General features: G+C 28.3%; 2 protein-coding genes across 2 annotated transcripts; both read right to left on the bottom strand.

Moving 5' to 3' along the window:
* Positions 1-12,259: 12,259 nt before the first annotated feature.
* On the bottom strand, positions 12,260-12,787 carry LOC115722625 (S-protein homolog 18-like). Its single transcript, XM_030651881.2, has one exon. The coding sequence runs from the start codon at positions 12,785-12,787 to the stop codon at positions 12,260-12,262; it is 528 nt and encodes a 175-aa protein (XP_030507741.2).
* Positions 12,788-15,385: 2,598 nt separating this feature from the next.
* Positions 15,386-16,461, bottom strand: LOC115722624 (S-protein homolog 18-like). Its single transcript, XM_061104287.1, has one exon. The coding sequence runs from the start codon at positions 16,448-16,450 to the stop codon at positions 15,959-15,961; it is 492 nt and encodes a 163-aa protein (XP_060960270.1). The 5' UTR covers positions 16,451-16,461; the 3' UTR covers positions 15,386-15,958.
* Between the last annotated feature and the right edge of the window lie 1,216 nt (positions 16,462-17,677).

The raw sequence follows: 17,677 nt of genomic DNA, 5'->3' as shown, positions 1-17,677 counted from the left end.
TTAAGTAAAATATAATTGTAATATATAAACATTTAAATAAAAAAAACATTAATTTTTTTTTTCAATTACAACACTAAAAATTACACTAAATTTTATATTATTTATTATTCTATTATTTTATTAATATAATAATATATACATAATTATTTAGTTTTTCCTTAAAAATATTATTTAATTATTAAAAATAAAAAAAAATAGTGTGATCAAAATTAATAATAAGTATAATTTTAGTGTCCTATTGAAGAAAACAGGGCCGACCATTAACCCTTGCAAGGAGTGCTAATGCACAGGGCCCACAAATTAAAAAGGCCTAATATGATTTTTTAGGAATTTTTTAACTCAATCTTCCACTAATTTGTTATTCCAAATAAAAAAAAAAAGGTTTTTCCTTAATTTCTTTTCCTTATTTAATGTCTTTTAATTTTTTTTCCCCATAATATTTGATATTAGCTTGAAGTTGCATTGGAAATAACAACAATTTTAATAAAATTATTTAAATTTTTGGGTGCTTAATTATGTAAAATATATTTTTCTAATATGATAATATTTGAAAATATTATTTACAAATTATAATTTTTTTTGTTAGGTCTCAAAAATATTTGAGACGGCCCTGGAAGTAAATATATGTGAAACTACACTATATTTAGTGTTTTGAAGTTCGATTGAAGATGTGGCTACCTCTCAAATAGTCACATATCTTGGTAAAAATTACGGACAATATTTACTCCCCAAATTTCAGTTTGTAATATTGTAAGTTGGGATTTGTTATTGGATGACCTTTCAATTCTCCTCGAGGGGTTACACCATGGTGTCAAGGTTATATAAAGCACGCATGTTCGCGCGGTACACCACATGTTTCTCGATGAATGACTCGCATGCCTGCATTATTTTCTCTCCTCGGTTCTTATAAATGTGTTTCTTCATGTCCTCTTCCGACTGACGTTGGATCATAATGTGCTAATTGGAATTTGAATTAGCACAAACTAATAATACCTGGAATGATCATGGGCTGAAGGTTATAAATACAACTTGCCTTTTGCCTTTATACAAATTTATTTCCTTTACCATTTTTTTAGAGTACAAACGGAAAAAATCTCACTAGATTTTTTTTTTGTTGTTTCTCCGATAGTGTCAGGCACAATACTATTATCATTGTTATGTCGCACCATCTTTGAGTTTAGTGATATTTGATATTAAAGCTTCTTGTAATTATTTTAATTTGTAAGTTATAATTTTTAACCCAGAATTAATGTGAATGTTTTTGCCATACTTTAGTTAAATTTGCTCTTTCAACAACATTTAATACAGTCTGGTGACTTGATCAATATCCTTCATATATCAGAGACATTATTATGGCTGAAGTCTGTTAGAGATTTTATAACAATGGAAGAAAATCAAGATTTATTACAACTCTATTGTAAAATAATACAAGGACTAAAATAAGAGATTGATTAAATATATGTTACAATACATATATATACACTATATATTATATATATATGAAAGGTAGAAGAGAAGATTACAACACATGTAATATAATATATGTATATATATATAACAAGAGAATAATATATATATAAACACTCACTCACAACCTTGAGTGTAGATTAGTGGGGATCACCATGACTTGAACAAGGTATTACACCTTTGTCCAAAAGCTTATTTCCCCTATCTCTAAGCACTAAGGGAACTCTCTAGGAAATAGCTTTGGGAATTATCAAGCCTTTTAGGGTTTTCTAGCAAAGTGCTTTCTTGATAGAAAATTTCATCTCTTACTCCCAAATGAGCACCATAGACCTCCTTTATATAGTGTTTAGGATATCACCATTTGAAATTCAAACTCATAACCCCTATAGATGTTATGGACTCAAATGTAACTCTTACACACACCATAACTCCTATAGCATTAAGAATTTCAAATAAAGGTGTGTAACATCTTTTACACTCTTAATGTTGGTGATAATGGTGGAGGTTACTCATAGTAACAACTCCCCAAATGTTACAAAAAGATGACAACTAATATAGTCATATGTTACATATTATTAGTTTATTACACATATTTAATCTATATATTATATTATTATAAATAATATAACAATCCCCCACTAGATTAAATATTATCTCTTTAGTAATAAACTTGTAACATTTGTAACATTTATTTAATCAATCAAAAATATTATATCAAAATATAACATTCCCCCACTTTGATTGACTAAATACACACTTTTAAGAAGTCTTGCTTAGGTGCATTAGGTAAAATGTCTTTCGACTTGAATTTTACCTTAGTGTAGTTACCACAAAGTTTGATGAAATTTTGGTTGCCGTAGCATTGAACCATTATTCCTTTAATACAAACCGGTGATAACACACACACCCTCGCTAATGCTCACTTGAGACCGCATGTCTCGCTCTTGCACCGTTAATGGCCATGTGCAAAATTCCAATTCATGGACTCTCTAGAGAAGACTCCCAATTCTCATAAGAGGCGGCACCACCTCTAGCCCATATAGGTGGAGTTTTAGTGTCTCACCACTCTTTAGATACTTCTTATGTTAGACAATTTATATGTATAAACTGAAATATATGTATGTGTATATAAAATGCGGAATTAAACAAATATATACACTATATAACTTAAGGATCGAAATACCTCCAGCCATTGATTCTTGAGCTTCAAACCCACATAAACTTTGATCTGCAAAGGAAATTGACTACCATGGGTAATCGGGCTTCCTCGCTCTCTCAACTCTCTTTAGATGGAATTTGCTGTTATGAACAGAATGAGTGAGGAGCTCGGGGACCGAGACCCTATATTTATAGGTGAGATACTCCATCAGTATCTATGCCACATTAATTGTCAGAATATTATGACAATTAATTCAGGAAATCAAATCAGGTAATGAATATAGAAATCTGACCATATATAGAATATTACGTAATTGATTCTGTCCAGATTCAATGAATATAAAATATTCATTTATCAGAATCAATAATATTATTTTATTTCCTTAATTAGAAATATTCTAATATTCTCCCACTTGGTCAGCATTTAAACTAAAACATTCAAACCCAAACGTTCCTCATTATATAATAAACATACGAATCATAGCGACATGTCCTCATTATAAGTCGAGTATTATCTTCCATGTATTACGATATATTTATTATATAACAATGTACTTTATGTGGCAATGTACTTAAGTGAATAAACCCTAACCCTTATGTTTATTCAGGTCCTCTTACGATAATTTTCTCAGATGAAATTAAGGTGCACATAAATATGAGAAAATATCAAAATTAGAGTTTCATTAAATAATTTTTGGTTGTACAAATAAAAAAAACTGCATATGGGTTAACTGAATCCCATATTTACTTTATTATCCTTGAATTTGTGTTGCGACATGCCTTTAGTCAAGGATCTATGCGATCACCCAATTCAGTTTGCGTGATTAATGACCACTTATCACGCCTTTTTTTTTATTATTATTGCTAAATACTTAATGTCGATATGCTAGCTTCGACCAGTACTCTTAGAGTTATTAGCCATAAATATTGTAGCTGAATTTATCGCAAAATTTTCTTAATGGCCTAATGAAACTGTAATTCTAAACTCTAGGCCTACTATGAAACTCTATAACACATCATACGAGATGTATCCTCAAAACAATAAATGAATCTGACTTCTATAGTGGAAATAACAATCAAGATTCTCTACAATATAACTTACTGGTAATCTTAAGGACGTAATAAAATATTGATTTACGTGAATAAATACAACCAGTGAAGTATGTTAGAATCTAATTGGTTAACTATATTTCCAGATGGTCAATTCATCTTAAAATATGTATGAATATAATTTTTAGTATTTTAAAGATACCTCATCACTTTGTATGAAAAATAAAGTGGTCTTAACTTTAGTTATTCTGATACTACTTAACGATCCTGAAACAAATGTAATGCAAAGTCTTATTCAGACTCTTAGGCATACATTAGGCTTCTAAAATAGAAGCAAATGAATGTTCTTAATTTATTCTCACTCCAGATCATTTTTCAAATGCTGGTTCGAGTTGAATTTATCACACTTAAAGATAAAAGTTATATCAGATGAATAATACATAATTTTATTTAATCAGAGATGCTGTGGCTACTCTCTAATTAATTAAAAATATATATTATTTATATTCCTTATCTCAAAATAATAATTTGAGATATGAATTATTTCAACTTATATAGAAAACTTTTATCATCATTTGCAAGTAACATATTGTCTACGTATAAAACAAATATTACTCCCACTAACCTTCTGGTATATAATTATTTCCATAATTCTCTTTTCAAACCTAAAGGAAAAGATGATATAATACCAATTTGTGAGATGTTTGTTTTAATCTATAGGTAGACATCTTAAGCTTGCATATGTTCACCACTATTAGAGAAAAATCTTTATGGCAGCTGTATACCTTCTTCTCTAGTTCACTGTTTGGAATTGATTAATGAATTGAAACAAGCAACAAATGCCAAGGTCTATAATAGAATCTTTTATAAAAACAAGTGAGAATGTAAATCTCATTTGTTATTGATTCTTAGTTCAAAATGAACTTCTTAGCAATGAATATTCTTTTATATCTTTATGTTTCTCAATGTTGCCTAATGAATATTATTGGTGAAAAAAATCTATGCTTAATTAATGTTCTCCACCCCATTAGACAACTTTACTAAAGATGAACTTTATTGCTATTTAAGATATTCATTTCTTCATTCATGGCATATTGTACTACAACTTCAATTCTTTATCATTCTATAATTTAATTTGTGTCTCAAATTAATATTATAGTTGAACTCTTATTGTACAAAATGTGATCACTAGAATACATTGATCTTACTGTTCTAATAAGTCATCTTAAGGATGGACCAACAAACTCTTAAAAGAGCAAATGGTTCAATAGCATGTTATTTTAGAAATCGTAAGCAATTACTAAATAACATAACTTATTAGAATTTTACCAATGACTTGTATATTATTAATGATTAGTTATGAATTCTCAATAACCAGTAATCTTAAGGGTTGTTGTGAATCATAATTAATCTAACACTTGATGTGGAAGTTTGAGAAAATATGAATGATCTTTCTCGGAAACTAGGTTCCTAGATTGATCACTCCCACTGATCAAGTCAATTCTTAATTCCACAATTCTAGTGTTGTGAGATGGATAATAAAATATGTAACCCTTGAACCTTATAGCTTTTCAAATGAAATATGCTCATTTATGGTTTAGGGCCCAGATCTTTTCTTCAACAATTGTACTCTAACTATATATGGGTATTTATAAAATGTGTACATGTCATCCAGTCGGTTTTCAACCTTGTCACAACTCAAAATATATTTGAGAAACAACTTTGGTTAGAACACGATTCGATATGTACACCCCCATTGAAGAGTATCAATAGACAAAGATTTAGGAAAGTTTGGAGTTTGCTATGTAGGCTCCACCCCATGTCCAAAAAATGCTTAGTTTCTTAAATCTGTCACACACTATGATTTAGGTGTACCAGGCATATGTATTGGGCAATGAATCCATACTTTTATAGAAACTTTACAAATGGACTGAGAGTTTATCCATACTCACGAATTTTAATGTAGTATTCTCCATTTTATATTTGATCTCACTATCTTAATATGCAAAATGCACTATTTCTCTATTTAAGATTTAAATGTCTTTGAAACATATAAATCTATACTTTTGTAGAAAAATAATTTATGTGAGTAATCGTTAAAAACGAGATGCAAAATTTGAGTCCATGTCTTCAAAATTAATTGACTTGTATGATTTCTAATATGATAGAATTCTAATATGCACCGATTTTAACTTGTTGGAAGACATATACTTAATGAATTTCACACAAGTTCTAAATAAAGTTAGTAAAATCAGTGTAATGAATATCCCCACCATTTACTAACATTTATTCTATTTATGGATATATGTTCCATAATTTTGGTGCTATAATATAGAAGAATTCTTATTAACAACACAATTTTTAATGTCAGATTGAACTTGCATATCTTTATGAGTGACATCATTTTGAAGTAAAGACCTCTAAATGTGTCTAAATCAAGTTTCAATAGAATCTTGGAACATAAAGGTCTTTGCCAATTTTAAAACAAAGCCACTACTATATTGCTTGTTCCTTAAACTTCTAAATGTGAGAACTTATTTTGTCTGTGGATAAGATTTGCTCACAGTTACTGACTTTCTTAGGTTTATTTGTAAACCTTGCAAGAAATTATGAATGTGGAATAACAATCTAAAATAATCCACTATGTGTTAATAATCACATTAACTATATTAGAATGAATTCATACACAATAAATTAAAATTTATTGGTGATAATAAAGTGTGATTTATTTTTCTTAATTATACAGTAAAAACTGTACATTTTAGATTAAGTTATCAGAATAAATTTTTTGGAAATTTCTACTGGTATGGAAGAAATTTATAAATAGTGATGTAATAAAATTACATATATAGTTTTGAGGTTTAAATGAATCATGTTTTTACCAATGAATAAACATGCTTAAATATGAAATCTTATTAAACAAAAATTGCCTGTGGGCTAAATTTTTAATTTAATAAGATTAGATTTAGATGTAGATTATGATAGATTTACACAATTTATGAAAAACTTAAAGTTTAATATTTCTATCTCAATGAAATGTATGAAACACTTAATTATTTATAAATGTTTCAAAATTTTATACTTTATTATAAAATTATTAAATTAAATCTACATAATTCCCTGTGGGATAAATTAAGAGAATTCAATTTAATATATTAATTATGTAAATATAATAAAATCCCTGTAGGGTAAGATTATTATGTTCACATAATTCATGTCCATTATGTGATCTTAATCCACTTAATGTATATAATTTTATATAATTAAGGATGCTGTGGCTACTCCCTAATTATTTAAAATTATGTGGTTCACTTGACACCAAAGTATAAACTGAAGATTAAAATTTTATTAAATCCAAAATTGCCTGTGGGCTAAATTTTAAATTTAATAAAATTATATGAACTTTATGATAGATTTAATTAAACAATTAGTTTAGGAAAATGAAGTTTATTATCTATCTTTATTAAATTTGTGATAACACTATTAAATTAAATCATCATAACTCCCTGTGGGGTAAATTAAGAGAATTTAATTTAACATATTATCCTAATTAATTATACAAATATAATAAAATCCCTGTGGGGTAAAATTATTATACCTATATAATTAATTACAAGTTATGTCCATTAAGGTGAATTTTAATTAATATATAATTTTATACAAATAAGGATGCTGTGGCTACTCCCTAATTATATAAAATTATATTTTCACTTTGACATTAGGTATTGGGCTCTACCTAAAAGTAATTTCGTTATTAACATAGTAGACAATCACTGAGATTAATGCTCCTAGTGTGGTCGTCCGAAGATCATTAAAAACCGTTCTAGATATGAGCATTTGTCCCAAATTCATGTTTTCTTATGTCAAACCACAAAATTACTTACATTTTATTCATATTTTATTCATTTTAGGAAGTTTTATGAATATTTTATGAAGTTTTATGAAACTTAATGTGCTATATAAAATATTCAACCTATCTTAATGTTTGAATATTTCTAAATATATCTAGCACTATAAAAGGAATTTATGTATAGCATTTAAATCATACAAATCTAAATTAATTGCATTAAACATAAATTTGCCAAATAAATACAAATTAATACAATTATTGTATGATAATAAATTAAATGCTTAATTCCATAATATATAATTAATTATGCATTTATGACCATATAATATCTTAAATATTTATACTAATAATTAATTTGTATAAATAAGGTAATTATACAAATTAGTACAATTAATTATATGGAATGAATTAAATGCAAAATTAAAGACTATACTTAATGGCAGATTTTTCAAATTTTATTAATTTAAACAATAAATTACATAAATTTGGTAATAAATAATTAAATGCACAATTATACAAATTGCACAATTATTACATGCCTAAATAAATCATGTAATTAATTACCATATTAAAACAAATTTCCATTTTCAGTTTATACTAAATAACAGTTGGTATAACAGTTGGTATCAGAGCTTCCTCGCTCTCTCAACTCTCTTTAGATGGAATTTGCTGTTATGAACAGAATGAGTGAGGAGCTCGGGGACCGAGACCCTATATTTATAGGTGAGATACTCCATCAGTATCTATGCCACATTAATTGTCAGAATATTATGACAATTAATTCAGGAAATCAAATCAGGTAATGAATATAGAAATCTGACCATATATAGAATATTACGTAATTGATTCTGTCCAGATTCAATGAATATAAAATATTCATTTATCAGAATCAATAATATTATTTTATTTCCTTAATTAGAAATATTCTAATATCTTAAGCTTAAGTGAGTTTTCTTAAGCTTAAGCTCCATTAAAAAACCTTTCGGTTTTAACCCTCAATTTTCGCCACATGTACTCATTCATAGATGAGACAATTGAGTACCATATTCACTCTATTGACTTGTTAGTACCTATTGAACTTAAGACTAGATGTTTACTAGTGTTAAGATAGGTTACCATCAATGAGCAAAACACTAAGGGAGTTTAGGTCCCATCCCTCGAAAATTCATGCTTTAATCTTGTACGAAGATTAAGCGATTTGTTATAACCTCTCACTATAGATTCCATGTGAATCATGCATGCCAAAAAATAGTGTTCACTTTGTGACCACTTTTCTCCTTAAGTACTTAAGCTTTGAAAATTCAATCACAAAAGATTAATTTTCACACAACTCAAATTCTCAATAATTTTGATATCATGCATATCAAAATTAAACACTAATTTAGACACCAAACATGTCTAAATTATACTTTATTTTAAGACACCAAACATGTCTTAAACTTTTCATATTGGAGTATCACCCCCACACTTTCACATTTCACTATCAAGATAATATCTTGATTTTGAAGACCACTTCGTCTCTATAATTTTTCTTAAATTTAATTTCCTTCTTGAAATTATTTTTACCAAAAATTTGACACCAAATATGTCAATATTTTCACTTATGCACATAGCCAAACTTGATTTAGAATTTGAATTCAAAATCAAAAATATCAACAATGTCTCATCACATTTTGATTAAATTTGTGGTTCACCCCCACATTTCTACCATAAAGTGTATATTAAATATCACCTTTTTGTATTTTCCTCTTCAAATGACTCTTTAAGGCCACTTTAAAAATACCATTTGACATTTTTAGTTTTCTCAACAAAACTAAAATATCAAACTCACATCACCACTTACAAAATAATGTGATTATTTTTTCTCATAATTTTAAGGTTATCTCCTCATTGAGATTAGCCCAAAATTATACCAAGGTTAACAAAATTCTCATCAATTTTGTTCACCACTTTGATTATTTAAGATTCAAAATTACTTCTCCAATTTTGTTATCTTTTCACTATTTTTGAATCCACATTGATTCATTTACTTTTGAGTCCAAAATTGCTCTTCCAATTTATGACTCATTTCACAAGTTTGGATCCACTTTTAATCTATTGTTCTTGCTATGACAAGACAATTCTCATAAGTGTAACTCTCATATAGTTCACTTTTCTTATCTCATAATATGAGATGATTATCTCTTATAACCCAATAAAAGATGTAACTTCTCAAAAGCCATCTTTTATTATCTCATAAAGTGAGATGTTCACTACCAAATTGAAAAAGAATTTAAAATATTCTTTATTCACAAAATAGATGATAATAATTTCCACATCAATAGCAATAAACAATATTATATTATTACTATCAACATTATTATCATACTATATAACTCATACATTAATATAATATGTATGTTACTAATCAACATCTTATATGTAACATACACTTAATGTCAATATTAAATTCACAAATAAATATGTTACATATCTCATATACATTAACATATATACTTTAATATATATCATATAAACATAATATATATTAATTACACAACTATATATGTTACATATCTCACACATATATATAACATATATACACTTTAATATACATGCATGATATATATTATATACACATAATATATATTATATATATATGCATGTCTCACATAAATACATAGAAGTAATTATTTCTACATATTTAATCTCACTAATATATATTATATCACATGCTCTACATATATGTAATATATATTACTCATACATACATATTATATATTATATATCTCACATATATACATATAATAACATGATATAAAATTCAAATATCATATTATATACTACTATATATATTAATATGATATAATCACATGATCACATATATGTCACATATATATATCATATATATATATATTACTATCATATAAAATAGTAAATCACATAATATACACCACCATGCTCACCCATGAATGGTTTTCACATAAAATCTCTTATCCTTGTATTCTCACAATCTTGATTTATCTCCTCTTCCATTGAAAAGGAATAAGCTTTTGATTGTTAGAGATTTTATAACAATGGAAGAAAATCAAGATTTATTACAACTCTATTGTAAAATAATACAAGGACTAAAATAAGAGATTGATTAAATATATGTTACAATACATATATATACACTATATATTATATATATATGAAAGGTAGAAGAGAAGATTACAACACATGTAATATAATATATGTATATATATATAACAAGAGAATAATATATATATAAACACTCACTCACAACCTTGAGTGTAGATTAGTGGGGATCACCATGACTTGAACAAGGTATTACACCTTTGTCCAAAAGCTTATTTCCCCTATCTCTAAGCACTAAGGGAACTCTCTAGGAAATAGCTTTGGGAATTATCAAGCCTTTTAGGGTTTTCTAGCAAAGTGCTTTCTTGATAGAAAATTTCATCTCTTACTCCCAAATGAGCACCATAGACCTCCTTTATATAGTGTTTAGGATATCACCATTTGAAATTCAAACTCATAACCCCTATAGATGTTATGGACTCAAATGTAACTCTTACACACACCATAACTCCTATAGCATTAAGAATTTCAAATAAAGGTGTGTAACATCTTTTACACTCTTAATGTTGGTGATAATGGTGGAGGTTACTCATAGTAACAACTCCCCAAATGTTACAAAAAGATGACAACTAATATAGTCATATGTTACATATTATTAGTTTATTACACATATTTAATCTATATATTATATTATTATAAATAATATAACAAAGTCATCTATCAATGATATCCCTTAACTATCCCCTTTGAGCTCCTTCCTCTTCGGTGATGTTTCGTGAGAATATTTTCTCAAAAAAATAAAAATAAATATTAAAATAATTTTAGAGAGCACTACAACAAGATTATGATACTGGTACGTCGTAGTGCGACAAAGTTTAAAGGATATAGTTTTAGGGCCGACATCCTAATTGTCATGCCAACAATTTATTTTTTTTTTTTAAAAAAAACAATATATAGAAGATTTTTAAGGCCGACAAGAGGTCTTTTGGCACGACCACTGTCGTGCCTAACTTTTCTTCGGAAATTTTCTTGGCTAACAAGTTGGACACGACATATATCGGTCCCAGTAGTTTGTCATGTGGTGCCTATTGGTTCTTTTGGCACAAAATTTGTAAAAAACTAGGCACGACAATGCCGTGCCAACTCTACACACCTAATAAACACTAATGCCTCTTTTTTTCTCCGCTCTTTCAGCTATGTTAAAATTTCGTTGCATTTATTTAACTAAAATGATAATAAAACTGTGTTTTGGTCCCCTTCCATTCACATATGATTCTAGCAAACACATCCCTTAATCCCTCCTTTTTGACAAAAAAAAAAAAACTTAATTTTGTGACATAATAAGGTATAACACACACATTAAACTCATAACCTAGAAATTTTTTGACAATAGAATTTATAATTAAAACTCCATGACCCAAACATATAATCAAATAAAAGGATGAAGAAGAAAGTAATATTTCAGGAAATTTATCCTCTTATTATTAACAAATTTCCTTATTCAAAAAGTACTAGTACAATAATGTGCATCATCATGATCAAGTCTTTTGATTTGCAAGAGAAATAAATACCAAAATAAAAATCAAAATACTAGTACTATATATAGGGTTTCTGATTCCAACCCGCTCAATACAGCTGCAAAATTGCTCCTGCCCGTTATTTATAATAATTTATTTAATACGGGATAGGAGCAGTAGTAGTAGAAATAGGTGATTGAGGAAAAAGTTTTGATTCAATCATCTTAGAACGTAAAGAGTCTTTATTCCAAGGATAACAACTAAACAAAGGACCTGAACCATACTCTATTTTGCATGGTCCGCTAGCAATGACGAACCACAAACAGGGTGTAGGGTACACACAGGTAGGTGTATCAGGAGTGAAAACATCAAACCAGTGAAACTCGTTTTCCCATCTAAACCCACAAAAGAAGAGAGTCGTTTGCCAAAAGTTGCGCAAGAAAGTGAAAGTAAAAGTTTCGTTGAAGTTGAGAACTCGAATACCAAGATCATCATCTTTCGATTTGCAGTGAACTTTTAGTTCAACATTTCCCTCCAAATTGTTTCTTATCTCAACTACTTGGTTGTAAGGAGAGGGACTTAATGTTTGAAGACCATCACATGCATAAGAAGATAACAATGTCACCATAATTAGACATGGAATTATCATCTTCAAAATTAGCTCAACAACACTAGTACTACTCATGATTATTATTTGATTTTCTCACTTTGATTTTTTTAGTAGTGTGTTTTCTTTTATATATAGCATAAATTGAAAAAAAAAACGTTTTTTTTTTAATAAATTTGGCTAAATGGAGAATATGGATAATGCCATTCATTTTCAAAATTATTGTTGATTATATGAGTAAATTAGGTATTAAAATTAAATGGCATATTTATTTTGTTTTGGGAGTAATGAATTTACAATTCATAATTAATTTGGCTAAATGGAGAATATGGATAATTCCATTTATTTATTTGCCTTTCTTTTTATTTTTATTTTTATTAGTATTTTCCTAATTTGATTATGGTCACAATACATTATACATATATCTGTATCTCCTTTTATGTCATATAATTCATGATGTGCTTTTATTTTTTTTTTATTTAGACAACAAATTTGGCAAAATGGTGAAGAACATAATTCGTTCAAATTCAAATTAATTGTCTTTTTTTTGTTAATGTAAAAATAAATTCAAATTAATTGTTGATCATATCAGGAAATCTTCAGGTGTAAAAATTAAAAGTTTATATATTATGATTTCATAATTTTGGAATCAAACTAAATTATAAATACAAGGTTTTTGTTGTCAAATAAAATCAAACTAATAACTGTACTTTCTATAATTAAAATTTAGGGGTATGATTTTGTAAGTATCAAAGTTTGGGAGCATGATTTAGTATATAGACAATCTACATATTAGTAAAATTGAATGAAATTAAAAAAAAAATTCTTAAATCCAACAATCTCAATAGTCCAGGGGTAATTTTTAACGACCTCAAAAATTTAAGGAGCATTATTTAGTACATGTTTAAGTTCAAGAGTAAAAATCTAAATTAGCCACATTTTTTTATTATGTTATTCAATATATGTACGTGCATGAGTTGTAATTTTCTCTTGAAAAAAATTCCCAGCTTATTATTAAATATATTATCTTATGAACTTGTGATTATTTCATTTTGTCCCTATCAGATCGTTAGTTTTCAAAAATATTATTTAATTTGGTCTCCATTTAAAAATGATGCATGCATTTTAATTGAGAAATTTACATGGTATACTAATTTTTGTTATTTTTTACAAAAATTCTGCCAGACGGTATTTTTTACTTTTTTACTGTATTTTTTTATAAGTTTCATACTGCAGTATACTGTGTTAAGTTTTCACTGGTGTTTTACTGATGTTTTTTAGTTGTTCTACTGTTGTTTTGAGTTGTTCTATTTTGTGTTTTATAAAAACACAGTATTTTTGAAAATTTTTCCGTGTGACAGTATTTTTGTAAAAGTTAACCTAAATTTCAATATTTTTGTAAATTTCCCTTTTAATTTGCTGGTGGTAATTAAGAAAGGGAAATTTGATTTTCTATACTTAAAAAACTAAAATATTTTATTCTTAAACCAATACATTTTAAACTAACAAAAATATGACACTTTTTTCAAAACCCCAAAAATACCCCTCAAACTCTCTCTGCATCTCTCTTTCTCTCTCTATCTCGGCATCCCACAACCCCAGGTCCGATGGTCGGACCATGGGGTCCGACCAATCGGACCCATCGGACCTGTTTTTTTTTTTTTTCCCTTTCGGTTTGAGAGAGACGAAGAGAGAGGGGGGGTCCGATGGTCGAACCTGGTTTTTTTTTTTCTTTTTGATTTCAGAGAGACGAAGAGAGAGAGAGGGGTTGGGTCCGAGAGAGGGGGGCTGGGTCGGAGGTGGTCGGAGGTGGTGGAGGTGAGCCGTGGTGGTGCGTTTGGGTGGTCCGAGAGAGGGGGCTGGGTCGGAAGTGGTGGTGCGGTGATTTGGTGCGGCGTTTGGGTGGTCCGAGAGAGGGGGGCTGGGTCGGAGGTGGTGGTGCGGCGTTTGGGTGATTTGGTGCGGGTGGTCGGAGGTGGTGGTGAGGGTTGGGGGCGATTTGTTGGTGGGCGGTTGTGGAATGCCGAGATAGAGAGAGAGATAGATGCAGAGAGAGTTTGAGAGAAGGAGAGAGAAATGGTTTGAATTATGATAGGGATATTTTTGGGATTTTGAGAAAAGTGTCATATTTTTGATAATTTAAAATGTATTGGTTTAAGAATAAATTTTTTTAATTTTTTAAGTATATAAAATTAAATTTTTCTTACAAAAAGTGACTCTTCTTTTTACATAAATATACGAGGAATATATGTATAGAAAATAATAAAGTATTGTTTCTGATAAAATATTGATGGACCTTATACATGTAATGAGATTTATTCTAAAAAGAAATAATATAATTTTGGAGAGGATTTAATTTAATTAATTTATATGAAATTACTTAAGAATGTTTTCTTATTGAAATCGTTACATTAATTTTAGTCATATTTATTTTTAGAATATGAATTAAATAGCATGTCGTCATATAAATCTTTATGTTTCTTCCCATGACATTCTTGAATATCTTGTTCACCAATTTTTGATATGTTGCTCCAGTATTTTTGAGCCCAAATGACATGATAACATAGTAGTATAGTCCTTTATCCATTTGAAAATTGATGTGCTTTTGGTCTGCTACGTGCATTTTGATTTGATTGTAGCCGGAATACACATTTATAAAACTTAACAATTCATATCCTGATGTGGCATAATCTACCATCTGATCGATTCGCGGAAGGGAAAAACAATCTTTCGGGCAAGTTTTATTCAAGTCTGTGAAAAAATGCACATTCTCCACGTTCTATTTAGCTTTGGGACCAGTACTAGATTCGCTAGCCAAACCGAATAAATAGCCTTTCCATTTCACACATGATTCTAGCAAACACATACTTAATCCTTTTTTTTTTCGAAAAAAAACACTTAATTTTGTGACATAATAAAGTATAATGCACACACTAAACTCATAAATTATATATATATTTTTTTAAAATAGAATTCATAATTAAAACTCTATGACCTAAACATATAATCAAATGAAGAGATGAAGAAGAAGGTAATATTAATTCTGGAAATTTATCCTCTTATTATTAACAAATTTTCCCATTCAAAAGTACTAGTACAATAATGTGCATCCATGATCAAGTCTTTGATTTGCAAGAGAAATAAATACCAAAAATAAAAATCAAAATACTAATACTATATATTGGGTTTTTGATTCCAACCTGCTCAATACAGCTGCAAAACTGCTCCCGCCCGTTATTTATAATTTATTTAATACGGAGTAGGAGCAGTAGAAATAAGTGATTGAGGAACAAGTTTTGATTCAATCATCTTAGAACGTAAAGAGTCTTTATTCCAAGGATAACAACTATACAAAGCACCCGAATCGTACTCTATTTTACATGGTCCACTGTCAATGACAAACCACAAACACGGTGTAGGGTACACACATGTAGGTGTATCAGGAGTGAAAACATCAAACCAGTGGAACTTGTTTTCCCATCTAAACCCACAAAAGAAGAGAGTCGTCTGAAAAATATTGCGCAAGAAAGTGAAAGAAAAACTCTCGTTGAAGTTGAGAATTCGAATACCAAGATCATCGTCTTTCGATTTGCAGTGAACTTTTAGTTGAACTTTTTCCTCCAAGTTGTTTCTTATCTCAACTACTTCTATTTGGTTGTAAGGAGAGGAACTTGGTGTTTGAAGACCATCACATGCATAAGAAGATAACAATGTCACCATAATTAGACATGGAATTATCATCTTCAAAATTAGCTCAACAACATTAGTACTACTCATGACTATTATTTTGATTTTTTTTAGTAGTGTGTTCTTGATCATGATATATAATATTATCTATTTCTTCTTTTATATATATAGCATAAATTAAAAAAAAAAACGTTTTTTTTTTCTGTCTAACAAATTTGGCTAAATGGAGAATATGGATAATTCTATTTGTAATTTCAAATTAATTGTTGATTATATGAGTGAATTAGGTATAAACATTAGTGGAATATACATTTTGTTTTGGGAGTAATGAATTTACAATTCATAATTAATTTGGCTAAATGGAGAATATGGAATAATATTTCATTTATTTGTTTTTCTTTTTCTTTTTCTTTTTATTAGTATTTTCCTAATTTGATTATGGTCATAATACATATAATTATCTGTATCTCTTTTTATGTCATAAAATTGATGTGCTTTCATTTTTTTTATTTAGACAACAAATTTGGCAAAATGGAGAAGAGAGAAGATGATAATTCCATTCAAATTCAAATTAATTGTCTTTTTTTTGTTAATAAAACTTCAAATTAATTGTGATCATAATCAGGTATAAAAATTAAAGGTTTATATAATATGATTTCATAATGAATGAAGGGGTCATAATTTTCAATATTATATACAAAATTTTTGTTGTCAAATTAAATCAAGCTAAATGTACTATCTATATAAACTTATTCATATTCAATGTTTTTTTTTTTTATTTATTTATTTTTTTTTTTTGAGACAGTCTTGGACTACCATCAAAGAGAAGACCTCTTAGAAGGGGGAGGACCTAAGAACCTTGTATTAATTTATTATTTCCTTCATGCAATATAAGAGATTAAATACATGAATGATAGTGGGGCCACCAAATCTTGCTAATATTTAGACAATAAAGTATAGCAAGTAGGGATTTTCATCAAACTCCTCAAACCGCTTGCACTGTAAAAAAATGCAGTTTGAAATTCTTTGCGGTGTGGTCGCAGTTTGATTTTTTCTTAAACTGCACAGTGCAATGCGATTTGCAGTTTTGAATTGTTAATATGCGGTTCAAACCGCACCTCACTGCACATTAGAAAAATACTAATTTTTATATTTATTTAGGCCCAATATGTGAATGTCTAATCCAAAACCCACTAATTATTGTATTAATGTTGAAACTTAATTTTTTTGTTCATATTTATTTTCAAGCCTTAAGGTATTTTTGACAACTGTTGCTCAAGC

This window comes from Cannabis sativa, chromosome 9, assembly GCF_029168945.1.
Source record: "Cannabis sativa cultivar Pink pepper isolate KNU-18-1 chromosome 9, ASM2916894v1, whole genome shotgun sequence".
Taxonomy (NCBI): domain Eukaryota; kingdom Viridiplantae; phylum Streptophyta; class Magnoliopsida; order Rosales; family Cannabaceae; genus Cannabis; species Cannabis sativa.
The sequence above is the reverse complement of the archived record's forward strand: the minus strand, read 5'-3'. Positions and strand labels throughout refer to the sequence as shown.